At 38.7% G+C, this 12,695-nt stretch overlaps 1 protein-coding gene across 1 annotated transcript in view; it reads right to left on the bottom strand.

Annotated features, from left to right (window-relative positions):
- The window catches only part of LOC149241783 (uncharacterized), a 251,954-nt gene that overhangs the window by 51,420 nt on the left and 187,839 nt on the right, over positions 1 to 12,695 (bottom strand). The window contains exons 11-13 of the mRNA XM_089374050.1: positions 1,676 to 1,946; positions 1,331 to 1,497; positions 1,189 to 1,228 (exon numbers count right to left, since the gene is read on the bottom strand). Of these exons, the coding sequence (XP_089230176.1) occupies positions 1,189 to 1,228; positions 1,331 to 1,497; positions 1,676 to 1,946 (478 nt within the window). The remainder of the gene's footprint in view (positions 1 to 1,188; positions 1,229 to 1,330; positions 1,498 to 1,675; positions 1,947 to 12,695) is intronic.

Genomic DNA, 12,695 nt, shown 5'->3' with positions numbered 1-12,695 from the left:
AGTTGTCTTTCATTTATGAATTATGAATCATGATTTATGTGACCACTGACATGTATTTGAATTTCGTATGTACTATGCATGCTATAGATGAAGATCTATGTTTGAAATCAATGAATTTGTATCATTAATTAGAATTTGTGTAAGAAATATCTAATTTTTAATATATATATATATATATATATATATATATATATATATACATAAAATAAAATAATATATAACGAATCCTACGTGTCCTATTCTGGGGATCTACATGTCCGAATCTGACACTTGAATCCCCGAATCCTACGAATCCCGAATCCCCATGTCAGGTGACTTAAGTCCCAAGTTTATGCAAAAACCTTGTGAAGGACATCGATCTGCTGCAAAAAGAGTTATAAAATACTTGAAGGGAACTCAAGGCTTTGGACCCAAGTATTCGAAGGTGGATGACTTCAACCTAATTGGATATTCTAATTCAGACTTTGATAGAGACAAAAAAAAAATTAAGTGTCAACTTCAATTTATCTCATGAGACTTGGATCAACAACTGTCTGTTGGAGATCACACAAATAGTTAATCCTAGCAGATTCCACAACAAAGGCAAAATATGTGGTAGTTGTCGAAGCAACAAAGGAGATTGTGTGGCTCAAGACGCCTTAAAACAAAGGAGATGATTTGATGCCTCAAAACGCTCCCAGGAGGTTTCTGACCCTATTTTGTCAAAGTGGGTCCCATCGGTAAAAACAGTCATGTGAGCTGATTCCTCCACTTTTTACACTCTGGAAGCATCGAAATGGATGACAAACAATATAATGATCCAATCTGGATCAAGATCCCTAACAGCATTTATAACTTTGAGATGATCGGCATCTACAGAATGTTTCAAATGAAATATCTTTCAGAAAATCTTCACACATCTAGCCATGCCCAAAAATATAATCCATTAGAAGCACACTTGTCTAGCAATAACTTTTCAAAGGTAGCCAACAATGGCTGAACAAAAGAAATACTTCTTCTACAAAACAAAAATTTAGTAGCTCCTTTCCACAATTACAAGAAATGCCAAGAAATCATTTCTATTGTGTGAAAACAAATTTATGTTTGCTTTCAAGAACAGATACATAGCCTCAGCAAATATCCACATTAAGAAGATTCCAATTTGAATAAGTTGTATTAACACACCACAAAATAACTTGAAGAGGATACAAGAATCTTTGCTTGGAGAGGCACTTCCTAACCTCTGTCCCTGTCATCATAAACAAATAATGGTACCATGAAAATTACTTCCATATAAGTGATCACAAAAGAAAACATCAAAGTAAAAAACATATCGTCAAATTCCTCTCACCTCAGATGGTGGGTATTCATAGTCTTCCATTTCCTCCTCCTCCTCCTCTTCCTCTTCCTCGCCTTCATCATCATCCCCTTCATCTTTCTCATCATCATCCTCTTCCTCAATTGTTTCAGCACCTTTTGCCACTTTACGAGACAATTCAGAGGTAGGGTCTCCACCATCTGATGCCATTAAATGTCAACCAAGTCTATTTTAGCCTTTCTGATCACCTCATTTACACAAATGTTCTAGGGAAAACAAGTCCCACGGGACCATAGATGTAGGTAATTTGAGACTATATTTGAAGAAAAAATTTCCTAATAAGATTTATCTAACAAAAATTATCCTATCCAAATTTACCATGGTGAGGTGGACTCTCACGATCTTTGCTATGAGTGAGATTTGATGTGCCTGCAGAGCCTGAACCTTTGTCAACATGTTCTGCCCCATCTGAACCGCTATCATACCTTGTTCCTTCAACACCTGACCTTCTTTTGTATCTTTCCAAGACTCTTGCCTCTGACTGAACTAGTGACTTTGCAGCATCCCCAGGAAGTAACGACAAAAATCTTACACGAACATGTAAACGTAATTTGTCAAAGGTACTCCGACTAAACCACCCAGTAGATTGCTTCATTGAGAAAGATGTTAGAATTTCATGTCAGTAAATGAGAATGCATGTTAAGATGATTTCAACCTTTGCAATCAATCATAGATCAGTTCACGGGAATTTGGAGATGCCCATAGCACTCTATCAAAAGCAATGATAAAGTGGCAATCAAGCACACAAACAAAAATAAAACATGTTTGTGAAATAGGCTAGCTTATAAAGTGCACAAAACTTCAAAAAGAAGAAATAAGCATTATGTTTTACATGGTAAGCCCTGGGAAGAAAGAAGAATTGTCATTATGACAATAGACACTATTTTTCAAATTTTAGATTATAAATACTTTGTTCATATTATACAAAATAAATTTAAACCATTTTAACAATGTATATTGAATGTGTGTACAATCTGCTTCTGAAATTGTTGGTTGTCCTATTTCTCCTGATTACATTGAGTGTGTGGTTATTTGGTGAATTCCCCGTGTAGGGTTTCATACACGGACCACAACCAGGTTCTAAATTACAGAAGTTGAAAACATTAAACTACCAATAACAAATGTTGTAGACTGATTGATCCAAACTGCTTATAGGATTGGCTCCTATACTGAAATCAAGAGACCAACTTCCATGGGCTGAATCCATTCAGCGGTGTCTATATGTGTACTTGACAGATTCTAGACCCACATCAAGCAATAGACTTGACAGAATTCAATCATATGTTGAAAAGAAAGGAAAAACTGCAAATGGTAATGATGCGATATGATTTACAATCACAGAGCTCGATTATCCCAGCTATAATCCTCTTGGGAATTTATAATTCCAATATCACTTATCAGAATAGATGCCAACGAAATACTGCAAATTGTATATAGACAATATGATTTACAATTACAGAGCTCCAGTATCCTCAGCTATAAGCCTCTTGAAGAAATTATTAGATTAAGAGGGTAGAAATTTATTATTGCAAATATCACCTATCAGAATATATGCCATACTCATGAGTATGGCTTATAAGTACACGCAGGGTAAGCATGGCCATTGGCTGAATACTCAAGTAGAATCTCGACAGAGTCACAATGACTGAGAAGTGGTCGCTAAATGCTTACCTCACATTGACTGACTGTTGGAGAAGAATCATGATTACTACAGGTACTTTGAGATAGAACAAGTAAAGTATAAATCCTGACTCTAACCCACCAACAATTTTATCTTTCAAGGAAACACTTTCAAGATTATTCTTAATCTTTTAAAGCTTGAAACACCAAAACTGTTAATGCTTGTAGCAGTGGACAGGTACTTCTGCATAGGCTAAGTGTCAAGCATGCAGGAGTTGTCCAATACCTTCTTAGGAACTTGTCCTTGTTGAGGAAGAGTCGCTTATGATCCTTTTCCTAACCCTAACTTAGGAAAAGCACATTGATTAAGGTTGTCTAAGGAAAACTGAATTATTCATTTTAGTGACTTAGATCTAATCTCAACCATTGATCTCAAATAGGTTAGGATTTAATACTAGCCATACATCACTTTGGAGATTAGGGTTTGAGATCTATCTCAATCAAGAATTATAAAAGACAGAAGTGAAGGAGGAAGACACAATACAAGTGACAAGTGATTTCCAAATTTGAGAGAGATTTTCTTGACTGAGTGAGATACTCAAGGCTGAAGAGAAAGGAAAAAAATTGTAGTAGTGAGAGAAGGGCCGTACTAAATTTCTGAGCACAAGACAGCAAGGCCACAACTGTGGAGTGAGAAGGGCTTCAGAAAAGCACAGAGGCTCACACGTGTGCTGCATTTGTGTTGCAGAACCTACACATGCCGCATAGAGCAAGCAGCAGATCACATGTGCCATGCAAGGAGAGGCCATAACTAACACATGCCGTGTGAATTAGTGTTAAGCCACACATGCCGCTTGGAGGAGAGCTTCAACAGGTCTGCACATGTGGTACAGTCTTGGGGTGCAGATCAGAATTTTCAGGGAGACAAATTCTCAGGTTCAATTGCTGTAAATTTCTTTATTTCTCTCTCTGAGCCATTTTCTCTGTAAGAGAGCCCTTATTTATTCTAAGAAATAAAAGTGAAGGACAAATTGGATATATTTTCTGCTGTGTGATTGATTTCCTACTTGGGCTTCTGCTGTCAAATTTTAGTGTTAAAAATACCAATGTATTTTATTCAGAAATTTCAGAAAATAATTTACTGCGTTAAATAAATTTGTGGTTATAAAACTTGTTTGGGATATAAATCAGATCTGGTATTTCGGAAATTAACAAAAACAGCACCATTACTTTGACAGCTTTTGACAGAGAGAGGATTTTCTAACACCTGTGTATCAAACAATGATATTTCAAGCGATTCAAAACTATGTTTTGGCATTTGCAACCAATATTACAAAACTTATACTCAGACATAACTACACCATATTCAAAACTGAATGACTTGGCAAAAACTAAAGAATAGTTCAACTCGACAAAAAGCAACAAATGCATAAAATATTTTTCCCCAATCCACAAAGTATTTAATGTCACAGAATAAACATTAAGTTTACCCTCTAAAAGCACGTTAGAATGAGCTCAATGAAAGAAGCACAACCAGCAAGTTTGAATGAGCAAAATGAGTGTCAAAATTGAGTTTAATAGGAAACTGAAACGCATGAAAACATAATTTTTCCAAATAACCATGAATATTTTAACTCACCCAACTTTCAAGTTCCACAAAATATTCAGGAGCATGGAAAATTATTCAAAAAATCCTGAATTTCTCACTATGATTTCTTATTTTAGTTTCTACCTTTTTGAAAAACAGAAAGTCACCAGTTTTTCAGCAATTTTTGAAACAATCTTTGCAAATAAGAAAAATCAGATTTCTCCAAGCTTGTTTTTTAATTCTTCATCTTGTGACCGCTTTCTAGATTGTTGGAACAGTTGGAAGTGTTAATGAGCCATTTGGGGCCATAAAACAAAATTTGAAGGGTTTATATTGAGGCTCAATGCCAAAATAAAAGGAAGTTTGGATTTTTTTATTCACAAATTAGCATCTTCTCCTTTCACATTTGGTTTGGTAAAACCTTGAAAACAATAGACTTCTCACGATATACACAATATAGAAAAGAAAGATGAGTTATTTTATCATTCAAGAAGTCATCATATGCAATGAGGGTGGTCCCCTTTTATTACATCAATGTGGTGACTATTCTACGTAAGTGTCCTCACCACTTACTGGCAAAAGCCCTAATATTGTTTTATCAGTAATAAATAAGACCATGACTATTACATTCTTTCAGTATTGGAGTGTTTGAACCATAGTTGCAGGAACCATGCCTTCATCCCCTCATCTTGGACCCCAAAACCCCACTCTGAGTGGGAGAGCTATAGAGGTACCCCTCAAAATATACTCCCAAAAAACAGAACCATGCTCTGGCCTCAATTTGTGCACTTCCTGGAAATTTGGAACCACCACACTTCTGAACAGAGTCCCATGTGCCGAACCATTATCCCGTACACGCTTCCTAGACACTCCCTAGGAACTCCCTGGACTCTCCTTGAACGCTCCCTAGACGTTTCTTGGATGCTCCCTAATGGTGATGTTAAATTCTTAAAGGAAATGGAAGGAATTTTTTGTTGAGATGTCGCCATTGTTGGCATTGATGGCCTAAGCAAAAGGAGACTTCTACCAAGAAGGAAAGTTACATGAGGGATAGCATCCAAGACAAATCGAGTTGTAGCATTACAAAGTAAGTACAAGGTCGATGCAAAAATAATAGCATGTCTCACTGTTGCATGAGGACCTTTTGGCAGAATACAACTGCTGCTCGACAAAATGGAATAGGCATTTCATGGCTCTTCCCACTAGGTTGCACTAAAGTTTCTTCCTTTTATGATTGGATGAATTATGTGTTATATAAGGAACTTGAAGCTGAAGACATGGATTGAACAAGGGATGTATACAGGGAATGCTTGAAGCTCATTTCTCATTGTTAGCTGCACAATTTGAGATACACAAAAAAAAAAATCCTCAAGGCTACACGACAAATCTTATGCAACGCTACTGGTGATGTAAGTTTGGTTCAAAAAAAAACATGCCCAGAAAATCAAAACAAAAGATAGCAATAATGTCAGAGGACAGAACACCTACTGGAGAAGATTTTCATTGTTATGTTTGAGAAACAGTATGGTGACAGAGAAGGTATTGAAGATGTTATTGCGGGCAAAAGGAGGCTTCAGTATGAGGAGGAGGTTAAGAAGAACCCACTTTGTTTGATTATGTGTATCTCAAGGAAAGTGTTGGCAACAAGGATAGGATCAGAGAAAGCTATAGCAAATGTACCACCTGCAGAGGAGAAACACTACTGGCAACAGTATATCTACTTATGAAATATCAGTAACAAAAAGATCTGTTCAAAAAATAATAGTGTGAACATAAAATAATGACATGATAGATCAGCTCCTATATTGACGTGGCCCTTCAAAAGGAAAAATAATTGTTGCAGAGGTCAGCCTTCTTATGCCTCCACACCCACTATATATTGCCAACGATGCCCACTCAATTGAACAAGGACTCGATCAAGGAATTTGCAGAGGAAGAACACGAGATATACCGATCTGAGGGGAAGGAGCTCGTTACAGGATTTGTCCAAGTAAAAGCACAGAACTCAAGACTTCATTTGGACAAGAATTCAGTCAAGGTACAGAAGTATAAAACTCAGTCAAGGAACAGAAAGGTATATCTTTTGAAAAGCATCGATCTCTGTAATTCTCTCTGTGCAAATAGACTGAAAACTCCATAGGAAAAGGGATGAAAATCCTGTGGTCTCTCTGTTAAAGAGGGCTGAAATTCTGTGGCTTATTTCTGAAGAAGACTGAAGTTCTGAATTATATGTGACAGAGGAGCAAGGGTTCTGTGGTATGCTAAGTCACAGGGCACGTCCTCCAAGGTCCCGTGTCTCGTATTTTACGTGCCGGACACGAAAACGGCCCTAAAATGTGTCGAAAACGTTTTTCATCGTGTCCTGTAAAATGTAAAACGTATTTGCCGGTTTTCGTCATGTCCTGCATCTGAAAAACGCGTATTCCGTTGATAGAAAACGTTGCCCGCATAAGCTGCAATTTTTTTTGAAAAAAACAAATAATTTTTTAGTGGGGGAGCTTAATGATCAAGTCTAGGCCCTAGTATTGATATGCTATTCATGGTAATGCTAAATTCTTAAAGTAAAAGTGACATTCTCCTTAATCTTCATTTTCATTCTCCTTCTAAGGAGAATGAAAATGAAGATTAAGGAGAATGTCACTTTTACTTAAATTTTTAACATTACCATGAAATGACTCAGGATGTTTGAGAGTGGTTCCGGCCTCATTGGATTTCATATGGAGAAAGTAGAATTTTAGATTTCATTCAAATGCAGCAGACTTATCAGTTTTTCAGGATTTCAGGATTGGGAGATTGTAATGTTTCCAGGTGACACCAAGGAGAATGAAAATGAAGATTAAGGAGAATGTCACTTTTACTTAAATTTTTAACATTACCATGAAATGACTCAGGATGTTTGAGAGTGGTTCCGGCCTCATTGGATTTCATATGGAGAAAGTAGAATTTTAGATTTCATTCAAATGCAGCAGACTTATCAGTTTTTCAGGATTTCAGGATTGGGAGATTGTAATGTTTCCAGGTGACACCACCTACCCGGGCTACCCCTGCCACCAGTAGACGATCTGGTCTACCTCCTATAGCTCCTACTTCTAGTTCTTCAACTTCTAGAGCATAGCAAACTCCACTGCCAACTCCACCAGCACCAGCATCTACATCTAGAGGGAAAGGGAAAGCTGTGGCATTTTCTCGCAAGAGGGGCAGGGGAAATCAATAGGATTAGACTTTAGTTATTTTCTTATGTGCTTGTAAGTTGTACATGAACAATGAACATTGAATATTCAAGAATCAAGACCAAGCATATCACATTCTAATTTCTAAATAGTAAATTTTGATTCTATTTATTTTTTTAAAGTGAACTATGAACTTTGAGAAGTAATTATATTTTAATTTGATTAGATAAGCCGCAACCTGCAATTTAATATGGATAAAAAACTATATTTCGGCATATATATATATATTTTTATTAAATATATATAAAATGTCTCCCCCATGTCATGTTTCCAGGTCGCTGCGTTTCGTATTGAATATTCGTATTTACGTGTCCTCCGTGTCTCGTGTCCTCGTGTCATGTGACTTAGGTGGTATGGTATGCAACCTGAGGCCAGCAAACACTCAGTGGTATATCTCTGTGGAGGTCAGCGGACTGTGGCATATCTTCTGTGAATGGACCGAAATCTTCTGTGGGAAATCACTATGGACTGGCTGAACTCTTTGATAAATTATGTGTGAAAGGCCGAATTCCAGTGATTCTGATGCGGGAGCATCAACTTCATATTTTGTCCAAAACAGAAGGGGTCATGAAATTCACTACCGGGGAAGGAGTTTCCTCATAAGTAAATTGTACAAATTAGAATTGTAGGCTGTTAATTAGCCATGTGTCTCATTGTAATTATACTGAGGTGTTAGGTTGTTTTAGTGACTGACCAAGTGGGCCTTTGTTAATGTAACTGGTGTAGGGATAGGAATCTGGCAATTTTTAGGCTACTGGACAGATGTCCCATTTTTACTGTTTCTGTTGAGATATTTTTCAGCCAGTGTTTTTGTGTATATGTAAGCATGTCTGCAATAGTGTAGGTAGGTCTCCCGGAATTAGAGGTATAACAAATCTGGAGAGGAATAGCTCCCAGTGCATTAAGAAGGCAGACATCGTACTTTGTATATATTTCCTGATAATAATGAAATTTGAATTTTCTCTGCATGCCTGTGCTTTATTCTTTGCGTAATCATTCTGTAAGGTAGTCCTGTTCACTTGGAGGTTTGATAGGGACACCCTGTGATTGGTCTCGGTCACTTCATATGGTAGAAAAAAACCAAAATAATGGGAGAAATTGTGTGTAATACAGATTAGTGTCCGCCTTTAATCTCTCTTTTAAATAGGCAGCGATTGTGCATATCGGGGTCAGTGGCTTAAGTTTGAAGTAAGGAGGCCATACAATTCTCTGAAGGTGCCTGGTGACAAGAGAGAATAGATTAAGGAGGAGTGGACGTTGATAAGGAGCAGTGTGCCTCTGCGATATTCATATATGCAATGTCTTAGTGATAGAGTCCGGACCCTGGACTGCTCATGTGATGTACTTTGATATCCTCCGCTCATGTTTATCTTGAGAAGCGATTCAACAATGGATGGGAATTGTTGGTTAATATCCGATTGGAAGACGGATTGAGGGTTGCCTTCAAGACACTAGTTAAAGTCACTATTAATTGGGAAACAGATCTGTGGACACTTAAATAAAGCGTATTGCCAATTAACCAAGTGAGGGCAAGATCAGAGGAAGTCAACTCTGAACAAGTCGAAACCTTGTGGTTGTTTCTTGAAGAAGAAGGGGTCCAGGCAAACGGCCCTCCATCAACTCCGCCAAGCCAAACTCAAATCGAGCATCAAGACAGATCATAGTCGGGACTAGCATTCTGGTCAGCATAGTCGGGTCTCACAAAAAATCAGTGTGTAGTGGGAGCCACAAGGAGGACCATGACCGACCTCTGACCTCATACTCGGGGCCAACCTACCGGGTTTGGTCAAGGCAAAGCCAACTATAGTTGGGCACGATGGTGATCAAAGTATGTTAATGTCGTAAAGGCCAAATCGATTCCGACCTTCCGACCCACTCCATTCGAACCCGTAGAGTTGGAATTTAGGAAAGGTCCACGAGGAATTACTTATGTGAAATCTAAGGTTGGAATTATAAAGAAGTTTTGAAAGTGCTGAAAATGGAATTATAAAGAAGTTTTGAAAGTGCTGAAAACATGAGGGTTGGACTCAAGGGCGAATTGCGTAAATTTTATAAAGGTGTGATTTTTATTATGAAAAGGAGAAATGTGTCGTTGTCGAAGGGAGGAGGAACAAGGACGTAAGCGCGTGGACTACAAAGGTGAAGAGTCTTGAGGGATTGGAAATTGTAGCTTAGGGATGCTGTAGAGATTCAGCAGGCCACCAAAGGGGCCTGCCATCAACTAGTATCAAAATTGAAGCTATTTTTCGAGCATTAAAAGGGATATTTCGAGCTAAACTTAAGAGGTAAAAAATTTTATGGTTTTTGACTAACCGTATCCTTGTTTTATAGAAGCAGGGTTGAAGGAGTGAGCCGGAAGTGGAACAATGAAATTGACCTAGAAGGAAGAGAAATTTGCATTCAAAGGAGACAGAAACGCAGAGAATTGGAGGGGAGTTGTTAGAGAAAAATATAAGGGAGCAAAGTACATCCAGGCAAAGGAGAACACTCTGACATTAAAGGAGGTAAATCTGGTCTTTAAATTTCATTTGATAAGAAATTGGTAGCAACATTACAGTATCTGTGATAATCTTTGAAAGACTGGCAAAAAGGAACCTACAGCAAGAAGACAATAGCAGAAAAGAGAAACCAGTTGTGGTTGAAGTGTGTGTTGATTTTTTGGTAGCATTGGATGTGCTCTAGCTCCAAAATTTTGTGGAGGGGCTAGAACACATGAGATATCCAAGACCCAGAAATCGTTTGGAGAAATTCCACCCGAATTGTATTTTATTAAAATAATTAATATTTTTAATGGGGTTCCTAAGTCTAAACTTAGGAAAATTCAAATATTAATGGGTATTAATGAAAATATGGGTGGGAAGCTTCTAAGAGACAACGATCAAGTCTAATTTAATCTTAGTTGTTGATTAGAGACTTAATCTCAACCGTTGATTTCTCAACAGAAAAAGTATAAATGGAGGCTTGGGGTCAGTTGGAGGAACACACAGAGAGTAGAGAAAATCGATTTTCTGAAGTGAGAAGTTCTTAGAAGGAAAATCGATTGAGGAGATCTCTAGCAAAGAGGGGTAGTTCGGCAGAGGGACTTCAGTCCAAGGCCAAGAATACATAGTGGAGAGGCAGAGTAGCACCAAGAGTGACAACGCAACTCCAGAAAGGGTGACGCAGAGGCTAGAGGAGCTGACACAGTCACTTAGACGCAGCGCTAGGGTTTCTATGAGGCAGATCGAGTAGTAGTTCAGCATATCAAATTTTTGAGCCGGGAAGGCTCACTGGGACGGTGACGCAGCTCTGAGAGGAGGTGACGCACTTCCAGCGAAGAGATTGGAGCAGCCATCGTTGCCCAGCACTGGGGACAACAAAGTCACCTGTAGGGTTTGTTCATCTAGTTGTTGGATTCGCCAAAATATCTGTCTCCGAATAGAGGTACTTTGCCGGATTTATTCTCTGTTGGGTGAGCCGGATTTGGCACCCTAGTTGTATTCAAAAATATGCTTAATAATAAAACCCCCATATCTGTTGCACCGGTTTTACCACATTGGGTTTTTCCAGGGACATTTAGTCCAAAAATAAGTGTGTCCTTTATATGGTTGTCTCATTTATTTTCCAGTACTTGATCTGTATAGTGTAGGGTGCAATGTAATTACATTAATATTTTCTGAAAAATTCTGAAAATAACTTGTTAAACTGAAGGACGCAAGTAGGTAACGCAAATCAGTTTACTGCAATAGGATTTCTAACTTGTTCAATTCAGAAATTTTCACATAGTATCAAAGTGATTGCAGATCAAGGAGGACTGAAGCCATCAACGAAAGGACAAAGGAAAAATTGTGTTGAAGACAATTGTCCTGAGAGACAACGCAGTTTCTAGCCAAAAGAGCAGAGGAGGGGTGAAGCAGTCACCAAGGGAGGCTCACGTAGAGACTACATCAGCCTGATTGGTTGACGTTTTTGTCGTAGAAGGCAACGCAGTGATTACTGGGCCAGCACAGAGACTGTTGAGTCTCGTTTTTTCCGATTGCCGTGGCTAGAGGTGCAATGCAAACTTCATCTAGAGTTGTTGGTGGGGTGTTGATTCTGTTGGTGCAGAATTGTACCTAGTGGGGCAGAAGCAAAGTAGAGGGAATCAGTTCCTCAGAAGATTTATTGCCAAGAGATCTAGATCCGGTGCTCAGCAGTAGCAAAGAGAGATCAGAGAGGGGTGGTTCGACAGTGGTTGGCAAAAGGATTTCCGTGAAGGAAATCGAAATTTAGAGGGAGCTTGTTCCTTAGAGGATTTCTAGCGCCAAAGAAATCCAGATCCGAGTTTTGTTGGGGTAGCAGCGAAAGAGGGAGAAGAGAACCAGTTCGACATTCATTTGAGCAGAGATGGCAGTCAACGAACTGAGGGATCAAGACAGGTTGGATGGAGCATCCAACTTCGTCATTTGGAAGGCCTGGCAGTTTTGGATAAAAATCGTATCAAGGATTATGCCTTGAAGACGGTTGTTGTTGCAGTTGACACTGATCCTCTCAAGAAGTAAGAGGAGGCTCAGGCAAAAGCCAAGTGCATGATCTTGGACGGAGTTAAGGATCATGTGATCCCACATATTGCTGAGAAAGACACAGTAAGGGAAATGTGGGAGGCCTTGACCACTTTGTACAAGGGAACTTCCGTTCAGCAAAAGATGTTGCCTGAGAGTCAGCTGAGACAGTTTCAGATGCAGAAGGGAGAAGAAATTGATCCCTTCCTTCTCAGGTTGCAAATGATCCGTGACCAACTAGCTTCTGTAGGGGCTACACCAGGTCCTGAATTTATGGTCAGGACTGCCTTGAATGCAGTCACTAAACATTGGGAAACCTTTGTCCAAAGCATCTTGGGCAGGGCTTATATTCCTAGTTGGGAGGAAATGTGGGCAGCTTT

This window comes from Pinus tabuliformis, chromosome 8 (genome assembly GCF_031772625.1).
Source record: "Pinus tabuliformis cultivar Carrire ecotype Pingquan chromosome 8, CPIR1, whole genome shotgun sequence".
NCBI lineage: Eukaryota > Viridiplantae > Streptophyta > Pinopsida > Pinales > Pinaceae > Pinus > Pinus tabuliformis.
Note: the sequence above shows the minus strand (reverse complement) of the source record. Positions and strands in the feature narration are given on the sequence as shown.